Genomic DNA, 12,209 nt, shown 5'->3' on the forward strand with positions numbered 1-12,209 from the left:
ATGTCCTCATTCATAAAGCTTTACCTATAGAGCCAGAGTGTATTAAAATTCAAGGAGGAGGCATGTGCCACTTCAAATCATCTATGAAGTTTATTGTCATCTGATTGTACAATACAACCCAATGAAACTCAAATCTAACACTGGTCCTCAGTGCAAAACATGCAGACACACAACCAGACATAGCACACATACAGACAAATAATACACCTGCAGGACAAGTACTTTATCTATAAAAATAATGAACCGTTGTTTTGTACAAACAGCAATATTGACTTGCAAACTGAAAGAACACAAGCCTCTACAAATTAAAAACACATGCAAATTGTGCAAATGCTGTTTAATCATTGGGACATGAGCAATGTTTCAAACCCAGCTAAAATGCAGAACTTTTCTACAGCTGCTCCAAAACTGTGCACCAATTGTTTACATTCTGCATTTAGGGCAGCAGTTTAGAAACCTCATAGCAGAGTGTACAACTGACCTATGCAAATCAGAAAGATCATTCGACAACTCCTGTGAAATGTGAACTTTGCTTTCTCCATAAGTTTTAAACAAAGAATGCATATTTAATTAAATATGGTAAATTGATGGAAGATACAGATGAAAGTGAAGATATCCAAGAAAGAATCAGCATTCTTGAATCCTTTAAGCAGCCCAATTGTAAAGATACTCAAAACGTCATTTAAAATTAGGCTAATCCATTTACATTTCTTACATGTAAACCCCAATTCTAAAATACAAGTATTAATATGAAGACTCCTCTCTGGAGGAGTAAGAAAACCTCACCATGTATATCATGTGTGCTCTCACACAATTAAGACTCAGAGACTAGATGCTTTCTCATCCTTTACTTCTATTAGTCTAACATGGCTACTGGCACACAGGGCTATATATACGGAAGGGTGACATCATGACGTGAGCATCATGCTATCCAGCAGAGGTCAGGCTTATACCCAACAATGCATGAAAACCTCACCATGCTCACCATTTTAATTGAAGGGGAGTTAACAGTGTTGTGGGTGGGAATGGCATTCCACACAATATTTTTAAAAAAAATCCAAGGTTACATGATGCCAATACTTGAATTACACTCGATGTAAAGCGTCCTAAAAATATGGCAAATTTCCTGAAATAGTGTAAACTACAGTTTCTCTCTACCTCTAAATTCCAGTGCTAAATCATGGTCTTACATATTCCCATGCAGAAATTAAACAGTGAGAATTAAATTGATAACTGGACAATTTGATGTTATTTTCTTCAATGTTTTAATCACTAAATGCAATGCTTATAAGGTGCTACAGGAGTGAGTTAAACACAAATCTGCTTTCAGGAATTATGTGCACTATTTGTTTTTACTGCCAGAGATGTTTATTGGGAGTCTTAAAAGTGGTTATAAGCATTTCTTAACCAAGTGTTCAAGAAAACTGACCCAAATCAGATCAATCTCATTCTTGAGGATGGATTTGTCAAGAACAAAAACTGATAGATTAAAGAATTTCAAAAATGAGCAAACCAGCAGAATACCCTTCACAATTGCTCAAGGCAATAAGTAGTTTGGATTTCCATGCTTGATTAGCCTGATGCTTCTTTTAGTCAATGCGATTGGCTTCTATATCATTTTGACTTCAGATTCTGTTCCATTATGACAACAAACTCATTACTTCTACCCACAACAAGATGAGACCTTTAACATTCAAATGGTCACTGTGTTTCTGATAGATCTGAATTTGGATATACTACAAAAATAAGTTGATATTTTCTTTATTTGAAAAGTGGTGGTTAAATTGAGGTAAATGACCGACAATATGGGCACATCTTACCACCATTATTCATTGCATCTTGGCACAAGCTACACTTTGCCGGCGGGGCGGGGGTCTTTGCTAATTATGGACTGTTATGTTACAAAATAAAGAGAAGCCCAGAGCAAAAACACTAAAAAGGGGTACATTCATTGATGCCAGAAACCATCCCCCTATTCGAGTTTCACTTAAAAATGATAACACTCTGAACCTTTTCAAATGTAAATTAATGATTCCTTGTAGCAAAATAAAATAACAGTAAACACACATTCCATAAACCATTTTGTACAAACCTTTTATTGTACCACTTGCTACTCCTGGAATTCCTTGGATTTCTGTGACATTATTTTGAACAAAATATTCATCACAACTCTCGGTAATATTTTTAGTACAGAACATGTCCCACAGTTTGGTAGTCACTATGGTGTTGTTTTCAATCGTGGTTTTGGCACAAACATCAAAAAGATTTCTGGACAGAGTTCGATTTCCCAACATGCAAATTCTAAAACAAAAGGAGAATTTAGAAAAAACTCCAACTTTCATTAAAAATAGAAAAATATTTACACAATAGAATGGAACATGGGACAGCAAAAGGAGCAGGTGCTATTTTAACAAACTCAAATTTATCCTCCATCAAGTTCCAACATTAAAATCAAAGGATGATAAAGAAGAGGCTGCCATTTGGGTCATAGAGCCTCAACCAAAAATAATATTCAATCTCGTCTTTCCTTTTGAGTACCAACCCAATTTTTCTTTAAAGATAACTATCGAATGAGCTTCCACCATCCTTTCAGGCATCTCTGCAAATTTCTAAACCCATCCCTCACCTTCCAGTTTCTTTGTCTCTTATCCCAAATCTGTGACTAGTTCTGCCTTTGGAAACAGTTAGTTTTTACTCACTCCAACAATACCATTCATTCTTTTGAATAAATCTGCAACATCTTTTTTATACTTTTAACAACTCAATTTTCTGACACTATTTCTATTCAAATGTTGGAGGATGAACAGCTGATTTAAGACACCCAGTAAATTGACAAGATGGATATTATCTCATAGGCCAAATACAAAATAAAAAGGCACCTTCTTTGGTGTTAAAATTGAATGGCCCTGTGGGTTATCCATTGTTTATGGTCATTTACAACGTCCTTGCTTTCATGCTCTATTTTCTTGTTTTATTAAAAAAAAACAAAGATTACTTGCACTTTTGCATTTGCTTCTTAACCTGCACTGCCACTTTCAAAGATCCGTGATCAAATATTCCAAGGTCTCTCTATTCCTGCATTGGACCATTCAGTTCTTAAACACTTCAGGCTCTCCCGATAAAAATGAATCGCCCCAAATTAAATTGCATCTGGCATTTGAAATAAGGCGAGGTGGGTCTTTACTCCATTGAGGACATCTACAGGAGGCAGTGACTTAAGAAAGCACCCTCTATCTTCAAGGACCCCCCACCTCCCCAGCCATGCCATCTTCACTCTGCTACCATCAGGAAAAAGGTACAGGAGCCTGAAGATGAGCACTCAGTGGCACAAGTGAAAAAATTCTCAAATGAAGGAGAAACTCAACAGGTCAGACAGTGCCTTAATGCAGCAAAGGTAAAGATACATCACCAACACTTTGGACCTTCATTACCTTTGCTACATTAAGGCACTGTTTGACCTGCCGAATTTCTCCATCATTTGTGTGTTTTTTCACTTAACCAGAGTGTCAACAGAATCCTGCCTTCTAACTCAGTGGCATAAGGTCAGCTTCTTCACCGCTGTCATTGGATTCCTGAACAATGAACCACAGACAATACCTTCCTTTATCTTTTTCTTACATTATTTTGTACAAATGCTTACACTGTGATGACATGTTCATGACAATAAATTCTGACTGATGGAATTTACTCTGAGCCAGCATAAACCCAATGATCTAAACAACTTTTTTCTCTCAATCCTGATATCTTTGTATCATTCTTGTGTTTATTAATCTGAAACTTAATAAAAAGATTGAGAAAAAGAAAGACTTTCTTCTCTGTAGTAATCGGTAAGGTCGAATTGACTGCACATGTGGCTCACATTCAAACAGGCCGCAGCCAGTCATCTACGCACATCCTCCTTCACCATGTGGGATTGAGACGGCAGGTTATGGTGGGGTTGTGGGGATGTTGTAGAGACAAAGGAATTTAAGCATGATTCTGCCCAAGATTTCAAAGCTTTACTTTTAAAATGCATAAATTTAAACAAAAATAATGGTTGTGGCACATTAATTGTTTTACTTACTTAAATTCTGGAGGCTGCACAGCTGACTTAATGACACCCACGTAAATGGAGAAGATAGATATTATCACACAGCCCAGAAATAAAGAGGCAAACTTATTGACATATTTGACACCAATGAAAACGACTAGGCACATCAAAGTGAGGAACATTGTCCCGTAGATTCTCATATTATTAAGCATTGCAGTGGTTTCTTCATGTGGTTCAATTGGCTTAAATATAGCTGCTTTGGGTACAATGTAGGCCTGCAAAATAAAATGAACCAAAGCTCAGATATATAATGGCAACAAAGAACCAAAAATAAACAAGCAAAAAAGCAACAGTAAAATGGAGTATTTCACAAGCAAAAAGAATAATGTGGAACACATGTCCTGACTAAAATCTCTATCGAGGATGGATTTTTCACAAATCTCCACTGCTTTTTCTTCTTTGCAGTGTAGATTTACCAGGCATGGTGGAAAATAAAAATACATCTCGAAAAAATTCTGTTGTTTCTGGACCAAACACCCCCCAAGGAATAAAATACAGGATAAATAATGATTGCTCCAACCCTATAATGGCAGAAATACAAAGACAAAAGAAAGCAATGGAAGTGGACACTGTTGATTCCAGGGCACAACTACCATCGAGAGCCATAAAATTACTTTGATATTCCAAAGTCCTGATGCAAGGTCTCCACCAAAATGTCAACAATTCCCACCCCCTCCCCAAAAATGCTGCTCAACCCACTGAGTTCCTCCTGCAGTTTTGTCTTTTTGCTCCAAATCCAAGCTCCTGCAGTCTTTTGTGTTTCCATTTAATTTGACATTTTGACAAATCAGAACACCAGATTGTTCATAGTGGAGAAAATGAACTCTTTTCAATCACCCAATGATTTGTGTTGCATTTCCCTCAGTTGATGTTCAATCCTGAAACCTTGTACATAGGAAACATGATGGTTAATTTATTGGTTGAGTACCCAGCAGCATTGACTAACAGTTCAAAGATTCAAGTTCAAATTCCACCATAGCAACTGGAGCATTTATTTGTCAGCAGTACAGTTAACACACAACGCTGTTATGGCGCCAGTGATCAGGACTACAGTAAGGAGTTTGCCTGTTCTTCCCGTGTCTGCGTGGGTTTTCCCTGGGTGCTCTGGTTTCCTCCTACCATTCAAAATGTACCGGGGTTGTAGGTCAATTGGGTGTTATTGGGTGGCACGGGCTCGTGGGCCCATGCCTAAAAATTTAAATAAAAAAAAAATATTTAAATTGGAATTCAGTTAATGAAATACATGCCCGAATTAAAAAGCTAGAATTGGGAACACAAATCATGAAATCATCGCATTGGCAATCATGTAGTCATATAGTGTTTATCTGCCACCTTTAAAACAATGCAGAATTTGAGGATAAGAATTAAGTGACAACCTAGACTTGTAGTCTCCATCGTATAAATAAAATAAAATGCAGATATTACCAGTATGCAATCCGAGACAATGAATGTTAACCATGAATGGCATCAAAATTGAGCAGTGGAATAAACTTAACTTCCAAAATACTGACAGGTTTTCTCAAACAGCATTTTGGGGCAAAGATCAGAACAAAAGCCTAATTCTTTAATTCTCCTGTCAGAGGATAAGCTGCAGTATGAACACGGTAAACATTACTGTAAATACTACATTATCTCCAAATAGTTTTATGTCCCAGATATTCCTCAGCATTCTTCACCTAGCAAAATTTTGTTTATGGGAGCTGTCTAGTAGCTCCCATGAGTTCCAACAAGTCTAAAGCTACTGCTTCTACTACTCGATCTTGGGCAGTTCCGCTGGATCTGGGTTTACTTCTACTATTGTGGGTTTTGAGGTGGCTAATGAGGGGATAACAGAGTCTTCCACAGGGTGAGGGAGAAGATACAGTTCACATTTCAGGGCAAAAAACATTTCACAGACTTTTTTCTGAAAACGTTAACTGTGATTTTCTCTCCACAGATATTCTCTCATTTGCTGAATATTTCAGCACCCTTCCTAAATCAGATGTAGGGTAGTCGGGGTTGTTTTGTTTTTGCCAACTAAGCCTTCATAGTACTATCAATTAGGGTGCAAAATTAAACCCCACCCTAACAACTGGAAACTGAATTATAAATAATAATAAATGTCTGAATAACTAAACAGATAACATCCAATTTGAAAGAATTTAATTTTAATGCTTCATTATCCCTATCTTGGTTGGGCCTCTTATTCAAAAGCACGTGAGATTATGAAGTCTTCAAGATATGAATCCATCTTAACACTTGATAGGGTATTGTTGAAATTTTGCATCGTCAAAGATGTCATATTTAGATGAAAATAAATTCACATTCTGCTCCAAAAAATTCAAGTAAACAGTAAAAAATTTAGAGCATGTTCAAGAACACAGTATTCTCATATCATGGTACCTACCTCAATGCCCACCAAAGCAGCACAAAGGCCATTCACTCAGTTGCATTTTGTAGGATGTGCTGCTGTGTTCATACAAATTACAAAGCAGCTCATTGCACAGAAGCACTTTGTGAATACAAATGAACTTCTCTTTAAATGTAGTAGTATTTTCCCAAGTTACATAGAACATTACAGCACAGTACAGGGCCTTTGGCCACAAAGTTGTGTCAACCTTTCTCTCTAAAAAAAAAACTAAACCCTTCCTACCTCATAACTCATCCATGCACCAGACTGAGAGTCTCTTAAATGCCCCTATTGTTCCAGCATCTACCACCACCCCTGGCAAGGCATTCCAGGAACCCACATCTGTGTGTGTGTGTATATATATATATATATATATATATATATATATACAAACTTTCCTCCCTTCACTTTGTATAGATATCTTCTGGTGTTTGCTACTCCTGCCCTGGGGAAAATGTGCTGGCTGTCTGCCTTATCGATGCCTCACAATCTTCTAGACCTCTATTAATTCACCTCTCATCCTTCTCTGCTCCAAAAAGAAAAGTCCCAGCTCTTAACCTTTCCTCAGAAGAAATTTTCCAATCCAGGCAGCATCCTGGTAAATATCATCTGTACCCTCTCCATAGCTTCCACATCCTTCCTATAATGAGGTGACTAGAACTGAACACACTATTCTAAGTGTGGTCTCACCAGAGATTCATAGAGCTGCAACATTACCTCACGACTCCTGAACTCAATCTCCTGACTAATGAAGCCCAGTATCCCTTAGGCCTTCTTAACTACCCTATCAACCTGCATGGCATCCTTGAAAGATGCACCATTAACCATATGTGGTATGCTCTGCCTTCAGGTTTGACCTTCCAAAATGCATCTTTGAATATCAGCTTTAAAAGGATAAACTAACATGATGGTAATACATTACAACTCTGATTACCCAAAACCGGATTCTCTGAAATCCTCATTTATCAAAAAAAAATTAAAAATTCTGGATAAATGAGGATATCTGAAACAAATCAGAAATCCTCATTGATCTGAGATATTTTTTAGAGCTGAGCTGACCTCACAGGTCGATAAAAAATTAACTCCACATGAAACTAGAGCAACAATTGTCCTCATTTCAGGTAACTCACTCCCCTCTCCCCTCCATTTCTTCTTTACCTTCCCCCTATTGGCTTTTCTCTCCAACTCTCCCACTCAAACTGCGTGCCACTGCTTCCCAGCCACAAGTGGTTGGGAGAATCCCTTGTCCCAGCGTCATCAAGGAGAGCGGCCTCCTGGCAGCAGCAGGGACGTTGGGCTCCCGGCAGCAGCGGGACCTGGGTTGGAAGGTGTCACTGATCACAGCAGCCAGCATTTTTTGGGTGAGAATTAAACATTATTTTAATGCTTAAAAAGTCTTCTCTTGTTTGTTTGTTGTTTAAACACTATTACACATGATTTGCAGTTGCTACTGGGCTGTTTTTTAAAAAAAAAATGACCAGTTCTCTGAAAAAAACGTTTCTCCGACATAGGCCCAGTCCTGACCGTTTCAAATGAAACCCTCAAAAAAAAATTCAAACTTGCAAATGTTAAAATATTTTTATTATCCACATAGCAATGATTGGAGCTGGACTAATTTGTAAAGCAAATTACAAAAGCAGAATAGGAGAAGCATTATAAAACAGCATTTCAATTGTCTTAGCATATAAACATGAAGCAGTTATAATTTTCAAATGTTCATCAAAACGTTCACTTGATACTCACCAGTAGAATTTCTATGGCACCAAGTATGTACATGGCTCCTGCAAAAGTGGTTCCCAGATAGAAACACAGACCAACAGCACCCCCAAACTCAGGACCGAGAGACCTTGAAATCATGAAGTAAGAGCCCCCAGCTGAGAGTGAAATGTGTAGAAAAGGGAAGACACAGTTAGATCAAATCAAGTCAAGGTGAAAGCAAATATGAAAAGTTGGCTTCTGGATTTCACAGATGCCTATTTTAGTTTTGCAATCACATAAAACTCAGAAAAATCCATTTCAGGAGACAAAGTGGAACAAAGTTTTGAAATGTGCATGTTCATTGCAGTTATGGGATAAATGTTAAAATAAATAGTATACAAATGATAAATCTCTGCAAAGCATGATCACAATTAAAAAAAATAAAAACCAACTTAAAACATACAGTTCTCTCAACGACTGATCATGAGAATGCATTTCAAATCTAAGCTGTTACCTGGTACAACCCCATTTGTTGCTATAGCACTCATCGATATGGCTGTTAACATTGTCTGAAAAACAAAATCTAAATTTTAAAACTTGTTTTTTTGGAAAAAAATTCCTAAATTTAAATTTGACCCAATACAAGCATCAATTTAACATTTTCAATAATTGTTAGACATGTCCTTATTGCGTTGTGTATACACAGACTGTTGTAAAGAATTAATTTTCTTAAAATGCCCAAGTAGCACACAGCTTTAAAAATGCCATTGTAATAAAAACTAGATTAAGTCATTGATCCAAAACATCTACTCTGTCTGGTCAGATAGGTATTCTTTATATTTGCATTTTTATTTTATTTTTGTGTAGCCCACTTCATTTATTCCAGCGTTGACACCATATTTTCAGAAAAATAAAGGTGATTCAGTGTGCATGCAGAAGGGATTTACCAGGGATGAAGGACTCTGTGGATAAATGGGAAAATTGGCATTGCTCTCTTTGGTACAAAAGAGGTATTCAGCATCATAATGGCTATGGATAGAATGCATAGAGAGGAAATATTGCTATTTGTGTGGGGGGTGGGGGGAGGGGGTCAAGAACTAGGGATATTAAAGATGACATGCAAAAGAACCAAAAGTGACAAAGTTAAAAAAAAAACCCAGAATATATTGCCAGTAGAAATCGTGGATTGAGAATTGTAGTGTTCCAAAGAGGACTGAATGAGTATCTTAAAGTGGAAAGGGTTTTCAGGAAAATAAGACAAGGGAAGGTCCTTGTGAGATGAACTGGATTGAACTAAAGCAAATGGCTTGTACACAATGGGACACCACACCTCCTTCATGTAGTGGATAGCAAATGTCATTAGGTTTCAAGACGTCAAAACCAACAAAATTGGCATGACATTTTCTCCTGTGGCTTCTGTATTCTCTTTCATGAGATGTACAACATTCTACCTTGGACTGACAAGTCCAGATGGAGGATAGTTGGTGGAGAAAGCAAGAGGTGGTAGAGTGCAAAGGAGGTGAGAGAAAAATCAGTGGGGTAGAAGTAGACTGGGAGCAAGGATATAAATTCCCATCAAAACGTGGTTGTCTCAGGAAGGATGGATAATGATTGTACCTAGAAATAGTGGCTTCCAATCTCTCCATCATGCTCCAAAAGAAGCAGTGAACAGTGTATAATCTCATCTAAGTTGCAATCGCCCCAAGGAATCCCAATATACACACAAATAATGAGCATGGCAATATTAATGTTAACCAAATAATTGGCCTTATTAATTCTCTGCATTAAGGCAGTATTTTAAATGGCCTCGCACCACACTTTCTGCTGGTCTGAATCATCAAACTGTTTTGCAAATTCAGCACTTGTATCTTAAGAAAGTTTTAGGAGACTGTTGACTTCAGGAAAGGAAACCCAAAGGTATACAATCCAGTGACCACTGGTGGAAATCAGAGGTGAAGAGGGTGAACAAATTTAAGTGCTTGGGAGTCAATATTTCAGAGGATCTTTCCTGGACCCAACACACTAATGTCATCATGAAGAAAGCACCTCTACTTCCTCAGGAGTTTGCAGAGGTTTGGCATGACACCAGAAACCCTAGCAAATTTCTACATAGGTGTGGTAGAAAGTGTACTGACTAACCTCGATTGGAGGGAGCAGATAGATTAATTTAGTTTTTATCAATTTTTATTTGGTTTAACTTGCCAAATATGGGGTTAACATGGTTATCATAGATTTAATTCAATAGCTTGTTTCTCATGTGGATCAAGGAACTGTCTAATGTAGTTTCCTCTATTTCTTTTGTACTTGTATGTATATGAGATGATTTGTTACGTTTTCCTTAAAATTTTGTATGTAATTTTATATGTTAAACTCATTAAAAATATTTTAAAAAGCAAAGGAAAGTATACTGACCAGCTGCATCACTGTCTGGTATAGGACACCAATGTTCCTGAGTGTAAAGCCCTCCAGAAGATAGTGGACAGAGCCCAGGATATCACAGGCAAAACCCTCCCCACTATTCAGTACATCTACAGGAAGTGTTGCTGTTGGAGAGCAGCAGTGATCATCGAAGACCCACACCACCCACCACATGCTTGGTTCTTGCTGCTCCACCAGGAATGAGGTATCGGTGCCACAAGACTCGTACCACCAGGTTCAGGAACAGCTGCTCCCCGTCCACCATCAGACTCCTCAACCACAAACTCAAAGACTCATTTAAGGACTCTTAATTTTGTACTTCATTGATTCTCTTTTTGTTCTCTCTATATTGCAGTTTGTTTACATTCATTATCTGTTAACAATTCTTTGTTTACATTTGTACGCTATGTAGTTTTTTTGCTACACCCGCAGGAAAGAAGAATCTCAGGGTTGTATGGGATGCCATGTATGTACTCTGACAATAAATCTGAAATCTGAGATAGGGGGAAAGAATTTTCAGCAATGGTTTAAACATGGAGAAAAAAAAAATCAAATCACCTGTGCTGGGTGAGAAGTTTTCAAATGATGCATTTAGCAATAATAATGAAATAGAAGACAATTTGATACTTACACAGCAACAACACATGAACACAATACAAAAAGACTGCAAGACCCCTGCAATTCCGACAAGCCATGTCAAACGCAAAAACAGAATCACTCCGAAGATGTTCTGCAGACAGGGTAAGTACACACCCATGAGAGTTCCCATACTGGGAGACTAAAAAAGAAAAAAATTAAAGTCTTTTTAATTTTTTTTTCATTTGAAACCACAAAGTACAATCATTAAGATCATACAGTCTCAAAACATATAAAAAGACCCTTTTCCCACTGATCATCCAACACCATATTATTCTCCACACGCTCCCATTAATTTTGCTAATTCTACCCTACATCACACACTAGGGTCAGTTTAGAGCAGAAAATTAAGCCATCAACATGCACACCTTTGGAGAAGCCAGTAAGGTCACAAGGAGAATGTGGAAACTTCATACAGTCAGCACTGAACCTGGGTCACCTGAGGTGCGAGGCTACATCAACTATTACTTGTCCATTTGGTGACTTCCATACATCTCAATGAAAGATTACAAAGGGGTTGGCATTTTTGCAGGACCTTTCACAACCCAAGAATGTCCTAACGTGTTTCATAATTAATGAATTACTGCTGACATTTAGTTCGTGCAATACAAATTTCTTATTGAACACATGCAAAAGCAGGCCTATGTACCCAAATAAATTTGCACTTGTTCGGAATTTCTCAGCAGAGTGGAAATAAATATTAATTCCAGTTGTACTGAAATCAAGTTCAGAAATGACAAATACAGAAACAGGATAAGGTAATGAAAAGTTACACTTTATGCCTATGCATCCAACAGGCTTTCCCAAAATTGAAAATGGACATATTTATCAAGCTAACATTTTGACTAATGCTACTGGCACCAGTACAATCTATGTTGGCATCATTTTCCTTTCTATTTACTTATTTTTAATAAATGGCCACAGTCAACTATCCAGGAGTTTCATCAACAAACGTAATCTTAATGGCAGAAGTGATTA

At 37.5% G+C, this 12,209-nt stretch overlaps 1 protein-coding gene across 5 annotated transcripts in view; it reads right to left on the reverse strand.

Moving 5' to 3' along the window:
• The window catches only part of slc12a4 (solute carrier family 12 member 4), an 86,020-nt gene that overhangs the window by 34,985 nt on the left and 38,826 nt on the right, over window positions 1-12,209 (reverse strand). For 4 of the 5 annotated variants that reach the window (XM_069901556.1, XM_069901558.1, XM_069901557.1 and 1 more), the window contains 5 exons: window positions 11,227-11,373; window positions 8,692-8,746; window positions 8,223-8,353; window positions 4,064-4,305; window positions 2,093-2,301 (listed from right to left, as the gene is read on the reverse strand). In XM_069901556.1, the coding sequence (XP_069757657.1) occupies window positions 2,093-2,301; window positions 4,064-4,305; window positions 8,223-8,353; window positions 8,692-8,746; window positions 11,227-11,373 (784 nt within the window). The remainder of the gene's footprint in view (window positions 1-2,092; window positions 2,302-4,063; window positions 4,306-8,222; window positions 8,354-8,691; window positions 8,747-11,226; window positions 11,374-12,209) is intronic. The other variant, XM_069901560.1, reaches the window with a different exon arrangement.

The sequence above is a fragment of the Narcine bancroftii genome, chromosome 10, assembly GCF_036971445.1.
Source record: "Narcine bancroftii isolate sNarBan1 chromosome 10, sNarBan1.hap1, whole genome shotgun sequence".
Taxonomy (NCBI): Eukaryota; Metazoa; Chordata; class Chondrichthyes; order Torpediniformes; family Narcinidae; genus Narcine; species Narcine bancroftii.